Source organism: Stigmatopora argus, chromosome 5 (assembly GCF_051989625.1).
Source record: "Stigmatopora argus isolate UIUO_Sarg chromosome 5, RoL_Sarg_1.0, whole genome shotgun sequence".
Classification (NCBI taxonomy): domain Eukaryota; kingdom Metazoa; phylum Chordata; class Actinopteri; order Syngnathiformes; family Syngnathidae; genus Stigmatopora; species Stigmatopora argus.
Genome location: NC_135391.1, coordinates 8,428,866 through 8,445,729, shown reverse-complemented (window position 1 = coordinate 8,445,729; position 16,864 = coordinate 8,428,866). Strand labels below are relative to the sequence as shown.

Here is a 16,864-nt window from a genome sequence, read left to right as displayed (position 1 = left end):
CACAGAAACAGAAAACCATTGAATTTCACACAGTCGCTGAGCTGGAACTGAACCCTGTACATGGAAGTCAAGGGATTAAACCACCATCGGGGACTAGGGAGCTGATTCTCCCAGCTAAAATCTCTGGTGAGAACATTGAAGTTCATCCTTATTACTCCCACAGTTCTACCCTTCTGACTTTTAAAAATAAACTCACAAACTGACTGATCAAAGCACACTGGTCTTTAATTACAGCTAAAATACAGAAAAAAGGGGGGGGGTTGGGGGTGTATGGTAAAGACAGTCACTCCAGTGACTTATGAGCATCTTGGCAAGATGATTACAGTTTGGAAAAATAACAGATAAGTTAGAAAGGTCAGCAGGACATTACTTTTTTTTCGTCTTTGTCTCAGAGTAAACAAGCCTTTTCACGTCATGTTCAGTGAGACTTAAACAGAGACATATTTCAAAAGAGCCCTTGTGAGACAAATACCTTATCTGGAGGTAAAAAAAAAAAGAAATACAGGCATGCACAGCAACAGCTATCTTTTGACAGGTTAAAGTCACAACCTAACACTTGGTTGTCGACTCTTGGTACTCTTGTGCACTGTGGCCCAATACAATCGAATCAGATACCGCTAGACCGTAATCCCACATGGAAACATTTTTAAATTTTAACTAGCTTTCCTCATTTCAACATGCAGTTTTCTTGCAAGCAAGCATGTTGCAGTTATATAGCACCCACCACACACACTGAAAAGAGACTGCATTTAATTGCCTGAATCAGTGTTTACACTTTTTTTCTTGACATTCAGCAAACAAGTGGGTAATTAATACTTGGTTTTAATTGTTCTATTTTTTTCTTGGGGTGGGGGGTGGCTGCTGGTTGTTGTAGGCTGGTTTACAATGTGCAGGTCAAATGAATAACTTTCAACTTATTTCAACATTTCCTTCAATATAACGTCTGCCTCGAACCCAGTGTTTGATTAAATGTTTCACCCTTAATATGGAATCCACCAAATCTGTCCAAGAATGACAAAGACACTATCAATGTTCACTAATTTGAAGTGAATTCAAGTGTATTTGTATTGTAAGTATTTTCAGTAGAGCATTTTACATAATTGTAATAATTCACTTTACACACATCTGGTCATTTTAGTTTTTTTTTTTTTTTAAACGCTCACGGTTGAGGGAAAAAATATCAAAGTGTAGAATAAAGAATTGTTGATTACACTATTAGACAAAATGGTTTAAATTCTAACAAATCATAGGTCAACAGGTACCAGAATCCCAGAAGAAATTGTATTTCGGCCTCAGGTGTCGAATGAAGGTGCGCATAAATCTTTGTGAAGGTGGAACTTACTTCCGTAATTAATATAATGACTATATATTGTGTGCGATGGTATGGAAATAACATTTGGTAAATGTCAGTAATCGAACATGAAACAGTTACAGTGAGTTAATTAATTTTCAGATGTATGATTTGCAAATGTTGTATAATGACAGGAGGTGTGGATTAAGGCAAATGAATCAGTCTGCCTTAGAAATATTTGACTTGTGCTTCATGTGTCATTCCAAAAATCCTGTTGCACATTTTTCTGCTACAGGATATAGTTGAGACATGACTCAGAATGTGAAAGACACTATCAATACTGATTCATGACAATGTGTCTGGACAGAAACAGTGCACAACAGCAACTTAATGTATTTAGAATGATTTTAAAAAAATGATCAAAAAATAAATAAAGACAACTCAATTTAAACATGAAGGATCTAGAACAACTGTACTGTATTTTCTAGACTAAAACATTATCAAATTTTACATATGCAGTAGGTTGGAGATACGGTTCTCACATCTGCCCCGCAGTTCTGAGGTTCAAGGTTTGAATCTCAAAGGCAGCTTCTTCCCACATTTTAAAACATCCAATTTAGGTCAAATGAAAATGATTCAGTTCTCATCAGAATGAGTGTATATTTTGTCTAAAATGGTCCAGCATTAAATGGGAGACCAGTAGATAGACTCAAGATGACCCGCAACCCAAATTGAAAAAGGCACTATAGAAAATAGATGGCTGGATGTCAAATCAATTTGACATTCATTTTTTTTCAAGGTGTTGGGGGGGAAAAATAGCACTACTAAGGTTGATTATAATAATAATTAACAGTCTTTTGTAAGGTTGGTGAGAGAATGGAATGTGATGATGTGACTTGGCATAAATACACATTGACCTACTAAATAATGACATTTACACTTGAGAACATAATAAGATACAATAAGGTAATTAGGTAAAGAAACAAACGTAGCCAGAAATGTGCTTGAAAAGATAATTGACTGCAAATGACTCATTAAACTAAACCAGCGACAAATTAAAAAGGCACAGCAATTCAGAGCGATTCCACTAGATGGCAGAAGGTGCAATTAACCTGAATAGCTATACTTTTAGTGAATTATTTTTTTGATTTGGTCAGATGCACTAAGCTTTTAAGCCTCATGAAAGTAAAATGTGTGCCGTATTTCATGTCAAGTTGTTGAATAATAAATACAAAACGATGTCGCCAAGTGTGCTGGCGTTGTGTACAGATGCTGTGATTAACAAGTTAGTATATACGTACTTACGATGAATCCTCGGGTATAATAGTACTCACCAAAGCTCGGAGAGAAGACTCATCCAAGGTGGCGTAACTTTCTTGTGACATTTTGAAAATGTTGTCTCTTGATGACACTCAGGTGTCAAGCCGAACTGTCAGAATTGAGTCTGGAGACTTCTTGACTTCTTGACGCCGTCGTACCACCTGCTCGACTTTGCAGCACAAGTGTCGTTTTCCTCTATTTTTTTTCCGCAGGGATAATTTTAAAAATCAGAGATTTGAGGGCATTTTGCAGGGCGGCGTGCAGAGTTGCGAGTTAAAGCAGATGAAATCCCTCACCGGGAGACGTTGGTCGCTTTTTGAACTGCACAATCAGAGTGGAAGGTGCAAGCCCCGCCCACATCAGGGCTGGCTGTTGATCCTGGCGCATAACATAGAAAACGCACCTCTTACTTTTTTAAATTTTATCTTATTTGTATTTACATTATTTACCAACAAAGGTCCAATCCATTTGCAATCATCTCATTGCCCAAATATAATTGGACGCCGATCGCAGTCAACGGCAGCTGTTATGCCACGCGAACATGCCAACTCCCCACCTGGAATCAAACCCACGATCCCAGAACTAAGGCCGACGCGCTTACCATTCGGCCGGCAGCCCTGCGAACGCATACAACTCATAATTTTAACCATTTCGTATATTAAAAAGTTATTCTAAACTCATTGACTGCCAGCATAGATCGCAAGTATATATGCTGTGGTTTGTTAGGGTGCAGGTTTTTGTTCCAACCCGGAAGAGAAACCTTTGTGATGTGCTAGAATTGCAATCAGTGGATTGCAGTCAGGTGTTTCTTTTTTCCACAGGAACCTCATTAGTTAAACTGTCTGTGTTGGATCACTGTGGCCCCCGAGGACCTGTTTGCCCACCCTTGTGACCTATCCGTTTCAACTAGGACCGACAGATCGATTGTAGCCTTTATCAGGTAATATTGGATTGGACGTCTATTGTCGTCAATGGCAGCCAGAGTTAAGTCATCAATTCAACCATCAAGTCACTACTGTACTTTTTTTTACAGAAGGAAAAAGAGTGTTTGTAGGATGCTGAATAAATTATCTCAAGGCTTTCCATAAAATGCAAGAATAATGCATGAAATGATTAGTGTCCCAAATCCAGTGTAGCCTGCTCAGACTACTTTTAGAGGGGATATTTATTTTTATTTTAGTCAAAGCCACATCTGCTCATTATTCGTTGCTTTAATCGGATTATCATTTTAGAATCATAAGCCCAAAACAAGAAGAAAACAAAAGCAAGCCCACTCAAGTAGCTATTTTCAGTCAAAATTAAAAATAAACATTAAATCAATTTACTTCAGTGAATGATCACTGCAAACCTAAAAAGGATTGGACGTCTAAGACCATCAATGGCACGGAAATAGTTCAACTTTTATAAAGTGAGTTTGTTCATGAATCATTTAGAAAGTAAAGAATCAAGAGAAACCAATCAATTCAATGTACAATTACTGTTTAATGGAAAGTTTAAACAGGTGTCAAAACTATGTTTTTATGAGTCAGGATTTGTATTTTTGGAGTCACATTAGTCTTTCCAACACATGTCTGGGTTTAATATTAGAGTTACTAATAATGCCTTCAAATCAGGTTTTGGTTTAAAACTGAAAATGAAAGTCCAGGTGTAGTTTTGTACATACATTGACCAAGCACAGACCCCTAAATGTGCCATTTAGGCTTTAGTCATTGGCAATTAAGGTCATTATCATACACTCAGCCATTGTTGAAAACAAAGGCGTTTTTTTGCATTTTAATCCTTCCCCCATGGCACAGTTGTTCCCCTTTATTCCTATAACCCAAGTGAGGCAGATGGCATCCACTGAACATGTTTTCTTTTAAGTGCTACTTTTAACTGGGTGTGTCTTTTACAACAGATGTCCACTTTGTAAATTTTCTGCTGATCTTTCATCCTGTGAGTGATTTTTGTTGTTGTAGAGAAGGTTCAGCCCATTAATACAAGTATCAAATTGAAGCCATGAAGATTTATTGACATAACAAAACAGTCACATAGTTGCGCTTGGCACTACAGAGAATGATCATCCGCATGCATGAACAAACACCTTCACCTTCCACTTTCTCTTCTCTCTGATTGTTAATACACTGGACTCCAAAATGATCATCTCCATTACCAAATGATGTGCTGCAGATCTTCAGACGTTTGTGGCACATGATTATACTGTAATTGCTTTTCTTTGATATAAAACCTTATGTATTCATTTGTTTGGCTGATAATATTTTTTCCATACATGAAGACAACAGAGCAGAAAGCTGGAAAATTAATGATAGAATGACACATTTCTAATAAGACAAACCGTGATATATTAGCTAAAATACTAGATTCAAATGGTAAAAAAACCAAAAACAAAAACACAGATAACTTGAAGAGGGTATTAAGATTACACGAAAAACCATTCAAATGAGGGATGTGGACAAAAACGTTTCCGACATATAAAAGAAATGTCAGCTAAGACGATTTTAAGGGATGATATTTATCCCAAAATCAAATGACTTTGAATTGTTAAAAGTGGAGTTGCTGCTGACACAGGCACTTATCAGATATAGTTATGATTTGAAAGCTAAGAAATAAAAAGCAGGGTGCAAATCTTTCACATGCTGGAGCTGTCACTCCTCCTGCTGGTCTTCGTTCTGCTTCTTAGGGAGCTGTGAATAGGGAAAAAACAGAAGTCACTGCCAAATAAAATTGTCTGGACTTTAACGGGGAAAATCTTGCCTTCAAAAGAATTTAAACATTGCTGTCCTGTTCCCCTTTAAACTAAAAGCAATGTGAAATCAGTGGGTGTATGTTTATCATCATTTTCATTTTTCCTTATATCCCAATTAAACATTTCGCCCCCCCAAACAGGAAATTCATAGGCTCGAAATTGTAACTGTACCTTTGTCAACACATTCCTCCTGTTACCTCTCCCCTCTTTATTTTCGGTTGAATGTAGTCTGCCACGTGCAAGAAAAATATTTTTTAAAAAAATCAAATATTGTTTTAAAGTGCAGATAAACGTTGACTTTTTATACTTGGACATACCCCTTTAGATAGTCAGAGCCTGGCCTGTCAGAGTCCAAGAAAGAAGTCAGCACCCCTTCTGATTCTCTGCCGTGTTGAGCTGCATTTTGTGCCGAAAACTCACAGTTGGACGGTTTTCTCTGGCGCGGACGTCCAATGTAGCCTCTCTGCCATTCCCTTTGGTTGTGTCCTGGTGAGGGGTCCCTGCTCAATCCCAGATCTTCATCCAAGAGTTCCCCTGAGTGCAACGCAAACATCTCAGGGGTTACTTAGTTGTGTTGGTTTTAGGTACTCCTCACCATGTGTATTTTACATAACGTAGCCAATGCCAACATTTTTACACCTCATTTTCAAAATATTAGCATTTTCTTACATTATTGTGTGTGTGTGTGTATGTGTGTGTATGTGGGTGTATTTTGGGATTGTTTTCTATACTGCTTTTATGTTTAATGGTTGTGCTTTTTTAGATGCCCTATTCCTAATTTAAAATATAAACGTATTGTAATATTTTATTTCTTTAAAAGAATAGTGCACATCTTTCAAGATCAGCAATGATTATCAAAGTGGGGCTCTTATTCAAAGCAAGAGCATTTTTTTACTTATAAGACTCAAACTTTAGAAAAATACAGGATAAGTCTCATAAGCCTGAATCTTACCTTTTAAATAAAAACAACACCTTAATGTAATATATAGATGATTGTTTTCTTGCCCTGGGGTGCTTAATCGGCCCTACAAGATTTTCTTCCCCCTAACTTGAGATTTTGAGTGGCTTTTATTTCCAAACCTTTAAGTTTAAGACGATTGACATTTGCATGTAAATGGGAGTAGAACACTACCTTGGTGCTTTATTCTCCTGTGAAAATCTGGAGACGTCCGTCCAAAGGCATCTTTGGCAGATGTTTTTTTGACGGATGCTTTTGTTATATTGTTGAGCGGAAAGGCGGTTTGTGGCCGCATGTCACATTTGTCCTGCACAGGAGAAGGCATAAACAGAAACTCAATTGCAATGTTGTTGTTGTGATTCACAAACACGTTCCAAAATTATCTTTGCAATCTGTGGAAGACACGAGGCTCAAAGAAAAATTGATTGATGGCATTTTTCAAAACGTAACAGACAGGAAGCGTATCATTTAAGTTGTCTAACCAACCGGAGGAGCGACATACCTGATGATGAAAGACAACAGCCTCCTCCAGCGCAACGCCGCAGAATTCACATGGAATCACCACATCGCCCTCTAGGGGACTGGCTGGGGGACTGTAGGAAGCTGGCGAGACAGATCCTGGGAAGGTGGGGATGTTGGAGGCCAGCGTGTTCGGGAGGCTGCGCATCATTCCCGAAGCGTTCCTGGGCTCTTTGGCCGGGGACGGAGGTTGCTTGCTGAAGGACGCAAAAGCGGACGCCGGGCTGCAGCCGGTCTGAAACACAATAGACGAGTCAATCAAGCTCCATTTTCGTTCCCTTGTGAGATATCTCTGAAATAAAAACAACCTCCAAGACCTAGTTTTAATTTAACTTAAAGGAGTGTAACCACTTAGGTTAACTCTTAGAGACGTTTACATCTTTATTAGTAAACCTTGCTTTGAACTTTGATTTCATAACATTCATATCAGAAAAGGATGAGTCACGGAGGTACGCTGAGCCAAACAAAGGTGACAATTCCAGAGATAATTGGGGAAGGTTTTACTGGTTGTCTGGCTCTACGAACGTCCAGAAATGCTGAAAACCCTGCTCTGGCATCTCATTCAAATTCATCTTTGCACGGAGTTGAAAACAGTTTGCATCTGATTACATCCAATTCTAATTATCTTAATAGCAGATGCCCTTGCTGCTACAGTATCGGTTCCAAGTTGTACATCAGCAATTAAAAACAGAATTTCCTAGAATCCTAGAATACCGTTTGAGGCGTTGCCTTCAACACTACCTTTAGAATCCTGCCGTCAGTGAAGGGCTTTTTATGTCTCGTTACTATGCGAGTCGCGTTAAACGAGGCTTCTGTTGCTGCATTGCCTTTTCCGTGGGTTTGGTGAACAGAGACTGCTGTCTTTTAAGTGCCAAATTGAACGCCTTCGCCGTTCGTATACTGCGCTTTGACGTAAAGCCTGGTGAAAGGCTCCTATGTGCCATCTTGAAAAGGCGCTTAACATTGCAAATTTTATCAATTAACATTTGCAAAACAAAAGCTCCTCCAACTCTTCATGAAAATGTTCGGCTTTTTGTTGGACAAATAATAAAATAGATGTCACGTCACTAAGGTTTTGTCCAATTTTTTTTTCTACACGTGAATTTTTTCCACGTGCAGGGTTGTTCACTAATAAAAATAAAAATATATATTCATGTACCTCACTAAAGCTAACCGGTTGGAAATCTGTGTCGCCAAATCTAATGGAAGATGACATGTTGACAGAGGCAATAAACAAAAAGTGACAATAACAAAGTACTTGCGCTGTTGGAGGAAGTCAACATTTGTCTCTTGGTATGTCAAAGTCATAGTGAAACCTCAATCAAACTATTAATCCATTGTAAAATAAATAATAATTGCTAGGTAATCCTTCTCATGTTTGTAGGCCAGACTCAGATAATTACAATGAAGTCAAACCTGATGCAAAATGAGGTCCTCTTCGGGAAACAGCTCTTCACAAAACTCACAAGGAAGCATAATGTCTGGAAGAAATAATTTGGACTCATTTTAACAACAAACTAGGTACTGTCATAAAAAAGGAGGAATTTATGTTTTTCCAGGTCCATTTTACCTGTTTGATCACGGTCCACAAGGGTACTTGTGCGAGAGGGGAAGTTTGGGTAGTTGTTATTGGACGTAGAAAGCGGAGAATCAACTGAACTGTTGGAAGTCTTTGTGTGGTCCCAGATGTCGCTCCACAGATTGGGCTCCCCACCACCAGCCATGGAATCTCCATCTGTCTGTAAGCTGAGGGCCAACATGTAGTCGAGGCCTGATGAATCTTCATCTTGAAGCGGCCACGCATTGTTGCGGCTAAGAAAGTCGTTCTGTTCAGACACTATGGGAAAAACAAGAGTTGAACCAAACCATCTCCAGCAAAAGAGATGAAAGTATTTAAAAATGTGTTTTGCGGTAAATGATTTGCATTCCAAAAATGATTAAACTGATTCAAAATGGAGCAGAATAAAAAATTTGAATGTTGAATCCCCTTTGCCTTGTTTCAACATTGATTGAATTCATTTTCTTCCTCCGCCCCAAAAATTGAGAATAACAATGATGCATTCTATTTTGGAATGAGGCTGTATCGTGACGCAATGGGGAAAAAATGAAGCAGTGTGAATTCTACTTGACACTGTTAATGTTGATGAGCTTTAAGGAAAATGTGTGTAGTCCAGGTCAACTGATTAATGCATTATAGGCAAGGGACTGCAATTACATTGGGCGGGGAAAGAAAAACTCACATCGGCTGGATGTTATATTCCTGGGTGCGATATTTTTCCAGTCGCTGCTGCTTTGTGGTCCCCTTGAAGTGTTAGAAAATGCCGACTCAAACGCGCGGGGAAAGGCCTGATGTTTTGAAGCGCAGAGGTTGTTTTCCTTAAGGCTGCGCTCTTCGGTTCGAAGGGGGTTTCGGATAGAGTGGCCTTCAAACCAGGCCCCCGGAGACTGCAGATCTGTCAGATTGCGACTGGAGTAGCTGTTGTTTCTCTCTTGGAGCAGGGTGGGACTGCCGCATAACATTGGATGAAGGGCTTTTTCTCTCAGCATGATATTGCACTTACACTGTGGACAAGGCTCCGTGCGAGCTCCACAGTAATCCTCATGTTCTCTGCATTGACTGAAGGAAATCTCCAGTTCACAATACTGGCATGCCACCAGTCTCTGAGAGCAGTCAGTGTTCTGTCAGAGCAAAACATGAGACATATTTAAATTGGAAATTTGGCAATTTTCCAAAATGGTTGCTTCCAAAAAAATTGGGGTGACAATTTTATGAGATTTCTGGAGTTTAGGGAGGTTTGGTGTGAGTGATTTCATTAGCCGTGAAGAAAATAAAACACATTTGAAAAACAATTACAAGATGTAACTGCATTATCAAGCATCGTTACTGAGTATTGTAAAGTACTCAAATATAACACACACACACATCATTCGTCCAAAAAGTAATAAATATGTAGTGGTGTATAAGCAAAAATTGACCCTACATGTAAATGAAAAATATAACATACCTGGTGAACTTCAATTAGATTTTTATTAATCTTGAGTCCACATTTGCATTTAACCTGTAAAGAAAGGACACCCAGACCCTCTGAATGGATACTCACTCGCATTTGTTCTCCGATTGCCTTTGCTTAACAAAAACGTATCCAACTAAAGTGTGGTAGTCGTGCCAAATTCTTAAATGTATTATTTATTACCTGGCTATGCTCCTGTTGCTTGTGTTCCTGCAAATCTGAGCGTGGCACCGGTTCCTGGCACACATCACACAGTGCAATGTTTCTTCGACAGTGGATTTCATGGGTGGTAAAATTTGCTTCAGGAATACCGTGTTTGCTACCAATTGAAAAATGACAATTAACATTTAAGTATTACTCAGTTACCAAATGTGAATGAATTTACCTACTTACCAATTGGCACAAAACTGAGTATTTTCGTCTGCCATAGTCTTTATACTCAAGCCTGCATTGAATACAACCATGCTAGTTAGTGAAATACACATTTCAATATGAGACCCACTTCATTAGTATTAGAACAGAGGGGCTTTTCTTTTACATAAATAAAATCACATTTTTCAGCAAACGAACGTAATTAAAAAAGACGGTGTCTTTGGACCGTTAGCTTCGAGATCAGAGTTTGCTGTAGTCACAGAACTGCATTGAAAGAGCTAGATGATACACAAGTGTGTATTTATTTCATGAAATGACAGATCGACGTTTCTTTTCACATTTTTTGCTTACCCGGCTAGCTAACGTTAGCTGATAGATGGTCTTCAGAAACGAGGAACGACAAGCATCTTCGCCTTAAGCCAGTGGGAGTGTTTTAAGCACACATAAAATATAAATGTCATTCGAAGTGACGCCTGCAGCCAAGCTATGTAGCTTAGCAACCGTTCTTAGTGTAGCTTTGCCTATGCTAATGCTAACTAACTTGCTGAAAGCAAACTAGCTTGGCTATTATCGCCGAGAAGCTATCACATTGTCCGATTTCTCTCACCGGCAATACATATAGGACGGGACTTAACGATGTTATTTTTAGCAATCATGTCGATTAAATTGTCTCCGGAGAAAATAACGCAGAGGAAATTGGAGGCTACTACTAGCTGTAACTCGAGCACGTATCATTCAATTCCGTCTTTCCTGTCTCTGTACATGAACTAAGGCAGAGTTTCCCCGGAGTCTTGTCTGTCAGGCAGTCCACGTTTCATTAAAAATACATCGAATTCCAACGTAGTTTCATTTTTTTATTTTATAATGAAATGAAAACGACATAATTTTGACTGGTTGATAAAAAATATTGCTATACAATATATCGTACCGCAAAACACGGATTGCTTTATCTGAAAGTACATTTCTTCATATTACATAATACATAAACCTATTGCTGTATATAGGAAAAATCGTGAAACACAATAATATTATTCCCTTTTGAGATATAGTTTTTATATTTTCAAATATATCGTAAAATAAAGATAGTAAGATTTTTGTTTTCCAGTGACTTTAAAATGTTATAACGCTAAATCAAAGTTTTGTATATTTCTTTGCCAGTTCAGTCACACAATAAATTAGAAGAGAAATTCTAAATATAAACTGTATGAGAATGTTGCTTTTGCAGTTGTCAGATGAGTTCAAAGTTTTCCTAATAATAAAATCCAGAACTCTCCTCTACAGGAATGTGAGGAAATCAAATACCATTAATGTACACATTCAAAAACAAGATTCTTTTTTTTATTGAGCTCAAAATCTGCCAATACAGTCATATTGAGACATTTCAATTGTTTAAAGGCACAGCTTTAATCTGATTTAAAAAAAACACTGATCTTATTACAGCAAATGTTTAGACCCAGTACATACTATTTATTTATGCACACCCTACCTGTAAAAACATCCCCCAAAGAGTCAATAAATCCTCATTCATTCGCAAACCCTTCTACTTTTTGATTCTACATGCATAAAAAAAGATGTCTGACAAATCGAATCAAATCTGACAAATAAAACAAGACTAGCTTTTACTGGCTTGCTGTAATAGTCAACTATAATAAGGGCTTTATGAGCATGTAAATCGCAAAACAGGAGCAACACTTTCTTGTAATTACTGAAACATTATAAGTTGTTACGGCAGCTGCTGGTTTCTGTCGTTCTTAAATTTTGATCTCAAGAATTGAGGGAATTTACAGCCCCTTGTTGCCAAATCCAAAAACATTCATGAGGATACCAGTTGCAATTGGTGAGCAAAAGGATGGCAGTACACACAGCCCTGCTGCAGTAGCCTGAGTTCAAGACAGCATCGTGAACATATTTACAATAAATTTGCCCTCTTGATGCAGAGGTAATAGTTGTTGATCCAGAGGGGGGGAAAGTACCAACACTGAAGAAACAAAATTGTCAAGAGTTCCCCAAATGATCGGCACCATGGACATAACCTAACAAAATAGATTTAACTACAAATTTGTGCTCGGAGTGCTTATACACAAACACTATACAGCGATTAACTGGAAGCCCTATAATCTTATTATTATAACTATTATTTCTAATTGTGGAAAAAATAAACACTGGAAAATGGTAAATAAAACGTGAAAAAGGCTTTTCACATTCACCCGTTAATGTAGTGAAAATGCCAATATTATTTTTTAAAAATGTTTCATTTTCATTGCATTATATAGCAGTAAAACCAATTAAACGCAAAGAAATTGGATGTTGTTCAGTCAAAATAGTAAGACAATGAATACATAAAAACAACATGAACAATTTTTTTTGAAAGAGTAAACGGCTCATTTGTACTTCAATTTAAAAAGTGAACACAAAAACATTTTTTAACAGTCCTGGAAATAACACATTGAGAACGCAATGCTAATTTATAACCAAAAAGCGAAAGGACACATGTAAAAGTGGAGAAAAGGCTCAGAATAGAATAAAGACAGCAGACGGATTGGCAGAAAAAGTTCAATCCAAACGCTTGGCTGAGAGGAATGACGAGAAGGCACACACTGTTGAGACCCAAAGTCACAGAGGTAGCAGAGGCCAAGAAGAAGACTTGTGGAAAAAGAAGTTGTTGAAAAGAATGAAAGGAGATAAGAGTGTGATGTCATGTCTATCTGTCCTTTGAACCCAGCTTTTCGATCAAATCCTGCAGCGGGGCGAGCTCTCGCCGGTCGATGAGATTGAATTCCTGCAGGTAAAAAAAAATATCAAAATTTGGGTATACAAATTTGGGTCTTTCAAATCCCAAATTTTAGACTTTGAAAAAATAAAAGTGGAGGGACGTAAAGGAGTTAGTCACTCAACCTGGACGAAGAAAATGAAGTGCTTGAAGGAAGTGTTGAGGTGAGCCTCTTCCTGCAGCTGCATCACCGAGTCAAAATGCTGATGGTAAATGTGTGCGTAAACCCTGAACAGGCGCTTCAGGATGGTTTTGGCCACAGACATGAAGTTCTTGGGAAACGGAACCCCTAAGGCAGAAAACAGGATTAGCGTTGCTTTCTTTAATTCACAGTGTTGTGTTGCGGGGTGTGTTCCTTCCTTTCTGTGCAGTTTGACTGGCTTTCATCAGATGGCGCTAACTTAACAGAAAAGACGGGCCCTGTTGTGCCTAACACATGACTTCCTCAAACGTGTACTTAAAATTAAAGTCACAAGATTGCTCACTTCTACTAAGAAGCTGACAATGTGCCCTCAGGCTGTACAATAGTAGATCGCTACATTCTTTGACCTACATTCAGAACAGACGTACTTTTGTCGTTTTTATTTAGAAGTCGGTAAAAATTAGTTTCTTGACTAGTTTTAGTTAAAAAACACGGAAAAATGATGTGCTTGGCGACTTCTCCATCAAGCAAATATTGTTTTATAAACCTTATCAGGCCGATTTGACAGAAATCACCTGAAAGCAAAGACGTTCCAATAATAAAAAATCAAAGCTTACCAATCTTGGAGGGAAAAAGCGTCTCGTCATCCAGCTGGTCTTGCACCCAAGTCATCAGATAGTCTATGTACTTAGGGGCGGAGCATTTGATAGGCTTTTTAATATTGGTGCCATCCGCCCAGTGGTATTCATATCTGCAAACAAATATCAATTTAAACTCACTGTGATTTTTAATAAGATCTGGCAAAAAAAACCAAATCATAACGGCGGCATGAGCTGAACATTTTGTATCAAGTTATTATTTTGTTCATGACAACTTTGTTTGGCAGGAGATACGCTAAAAATAAGAGAGGAAGCGGGGAATGCAGCTCTTCCATGCGCCTAATTATCTGATATCTGCTCTGTGTGGAGGAAGTGAGCCCCGGTCTCCTCCTCCTGATTAAACAGTGAATGTCATAGCGAGACGGGATAAAGGAAGTGCCAGATCTAGATCTGAGTAAAGCAAGTCATTTTATCGTATTACCAATGTGAGCAATTAAACTGCAGTCATTATAAATGTCAAGGAAACATTTGAGGGTTTCAGTCAAGTGTATCGCTTGGTCAAAGCAGGTAAGGTTAAAATTGGGTTTAAGATAGTACTATATTTCATTAGGGACGACCCAATTGCATATTTTTGCCTGCCACTCGACTTGTAAGTGTATTAAAGAGGGAAAAATAGCACATCCAATTGTCTTTTCACCCCAGTTCAACAAAGATATCCAAGCTTAGTCATATAATCGGATTGGATCTGGGATATCTTGAAATTTTGCTCTATTATTTAATGTGCGTGCCTTACCTGGGTCCAGCAGACATGACAGAGCAGCTTGCCTCAGTACAAAACTCTGTAATGGTGCCGTAGAGCATGTTGATCTGGTTGAAGAAATCCACCGCTGTAAAATAAAATGTATAACAACTAAATGAAACCAGTTTAAGAGCGAGAAAAAGAGATAAGGTCTGTTTCAAAATGCTTTACACAAATACGGAAGCAATAACTTGGCAAGCCATTACAGGCAGCAAGTCAGTCTGGAATTCTGTGGTTTGGGCTGGATTTTATAATTCCAACAATGCAAATGAATTTCTGTGGAGTCATTTTGTAGCATGTATCTTCTTTTGCACACTCACTGTTAACTGCGATCCACTCATTTAGATCTTCTCCCTCTGGCAGCATGACTGCCTGCCTCAGGTTCCCACTGCCCAGTGTGGCCTCAGCATGTTTCAGCAGTTCATACTGGTGGGAGCCCTCTGGGATGTTCTTCTTGGGCTTGAAGGTCTTGGATGAGCGACTGCTACTGGAGAAAAACACGGGCAGAGCTGAACAGCGGTCTAATGCTATAATATAAGCATGTAACATGTGGAATGGATTCCTCACATTAATGTAACGAGCAGTAAAGTACAGGGTGTCCACAACATAATAATAAACTATGAGCAGACACTTATCAAGTAATGACACAATGAAACTCGTACACGTGATAGATATTCATTCAGACTATACCACTGGTTTAGTTAGTACACGGTCATGAACTTGATCGAACATGTTACTGTCAATAAGCTTATTATGAAAGGCAGCATGTCATTGTTGACAGTGTTGGATGAAGTCTAAACAGTCATAACTTGTAAAAAGACAGTTTAATGCCGTAAATATGGCCTTGAGGCCTCATTATAATATTTTATGAGTAAAAAAATATGGCGATCGTTTTGATTTGATAGCGTTATTATCCACTTATTAAGTTGAAATCTTCATGGTTAGATATTTAGCACATCCACTGCCATTTCCAGCAATAACTAATAAAGAGCTCTTTTAAAAAATATTTTTTTACATGCTTCAATGTAATGGTGTTACGTGCATATAGATTTACTGTGTCACTATAGCCAGCGTAGACCAACTAAATGCATTTTTTTGCAATAATAAGAAGCCAATGTTTGCTGCTTAGCAATAATAAGGAATAAATAAATTGAGTGTCATGTTGACAATAAGGGACGACCCGGCGGGGGGAGTGATTAGCGCCTCGGCCTCACAGTGGGAGACCTGGGTTCAAATCCAGGTCGGCCCACCTATTTGGAGTTTGAAGGTTGTCCCCGGGACTGTGTGGGTTTTCTCCGGGTACTCCGGTTTCCTCCCACATTGCAAAGACACATGCATGGTAGGCTGATTGGACAATCTAAATTGGCCCTAGGTAGGTAGGTGAGCGTGAATGGTTGTTTGTCTCCTTGTGCCCTGCGATTGGCTGGCCACCAATTCAGGATGTCCCCCGCCTCTGGCCCTAAATCAGCTGGGATAGGCTCCAGCACCCCCTGCGACCCTAGTGAGGATAAAGCGGTTCAGAAAATGAGATGAAATGTTGACAATAGTAATTGGAGTCCACGTCAGAGGTGCCCCCCCCAACTTGAAGCTAGCTTGCCAGTCGAGCTAGCGTCCAAGTTATAATTAAATGACAGTCGACTAAACAGCCGAATAAGAAGAGACCACGCATGATATTCCGATGAACGATAATAAGCAGTTACAATAAAGTACACGAAGTCAGAATCGCGAGGGTGTCTTTGCTTTTTGAGTCACTTCCCCTTCGTGGAACTTTTCTAGCTTAGTATTCACCGCATGCACAATTTTGAAGACATCTCAGCAGAGGTTAGTGAAGATGACTTACAATAAAAAGCTCATCTTGGCGAAACAGTCGTCGAAGGGGCCTTTTGGAAAGCTCCGATGGCTCTGGTTACTTTGACAAGGAACCGCTTGTCCGTCTTGAACGTGCTGTCTGCTAAGCTAACATCAACTGCGCCCAGCGAGGCTCTTCCTCTGTCTACTGTCTGTTGTGGTGACAAAAAAAGGAGCGCACTGTCGCCCCCTGTTGCGCAAAACGGGGAACCCACTGACGTCTGATGAAATGGATTTTAGGTCTGACATAAGGAAACGTCATTTTCGTCATTGGGGGAAAAAACATGAAATTTAAGGTTCAAGCCCAATGCGACGCTAAAGTCGTGAAATACCATTGACGGAGATAGACGTCCATAGCAATAGAACAGGGAGGTTTATCTGTCGGTACGTCCACTTCAAATAGATTGGACGTATATCGCCGTCGGTGGCACTGATACGTGAATCGAATTGAATTGAATGCTTTTATTATCATTATACAAGTTTTTATGA

General features: G+C 39.0%; 3 protein-coding genes across 4 annotated transcripts in view; all 3 read right to left on the bottom strand.

Moving 5' to 3' along the window:
• Window positions 1-3,369, bottom strand: part of smtnb (smoothelin b) — a 38,388-nt gene extending 35,019 nt beyond the window's left edge. Inside the window, 3 exon segments of the mRNA XM_077599993.1 lie at window positions 2,626-2,806; window positions 2,908-2,989; window positions 3,213-3,369. Of these exon segments, the coding sequence (XP_077456119.1) occupies window positions 2,626-2,676 (51 nt within the window). The 5' untranslated portion in view covers window positions 2,677-2,806; window positions 2,908-2,989; window positions 3,213-3,369.
• Window positions 3,370-4,601: 1,232 nt separating this feature from the next.
• On the bottom strand, window positions 4,602-10,997 carry trafd1 (TRAF-type zinc finger domain containing 1). Its single transcript, XM_077601408.1, has 12 exons — window positions 10,569-10,997; window positions 10,239-10,290; window positions 10,029-10,164; window positions 9,840-9,893; window positions 9,075-9,513; window positions 8,405-8,671; window positions 8,251-8,315; window positions 6,818-7,069; window positions 6,490-6,622; window positions 5,675-5,891; window positions 5,529-5,586; window positions 4,602-5,295 (listed from the first exon to the last, which is right to left on the bottom strand). Exons 2-12 carry the CDS (start codon window positions 10,271-10,273, stop codon window positions 5,257-5,259), a joined length of 1,695 nt encoding a protein of 564 aa, XP_077457534.1. The 5' UTR covers window positions 10,274-10,290; window positions 10,569-10,997; the 3' UTR covers window positions 4,602-5,256.
• Window positions 10,998-11,546: 549 nt separating this feature from the next.
• On the bottom strand, window positions 11,547-16,559 carry LOC144074733 (MOB kinase activator 1A). Of its 2 annotated transcripts, none has more exons than XM_077601298.1 (6): window positions 16,368-16,559; window positions 14,848-15,014; window positions 14,522-14,615; window positions 13,747-13,880; window positions 13,113-13,276; window positions 11,547-12,996 (listed from the first exon to the last, which is right to left on the bottom strand). In XM_077601298.1, the coding sequence occupies exons 1-6, from the start codon at window positions 16,379-16,381 to the stop codon at window positions 12,919-12,921; spliced, it is 651 nt and encodes a 216-aa protein (XP_077457424.1). In that variant the 5' UTR covers window positions 16,382-16,559; the 3' UTR covers window positions 11,547-12,918. The 2 variants fall into 2 exon arrangements, with proteins under 2 accessions (XP_077457424.1, XP_077457425.1); XM_077601299.1 differs by having other exon boundaries at window positions 14,848-15,011; window positions 16,368-16,558.
• Window positions 16,560-16,864: the final 305 nt, after the last annotated feature.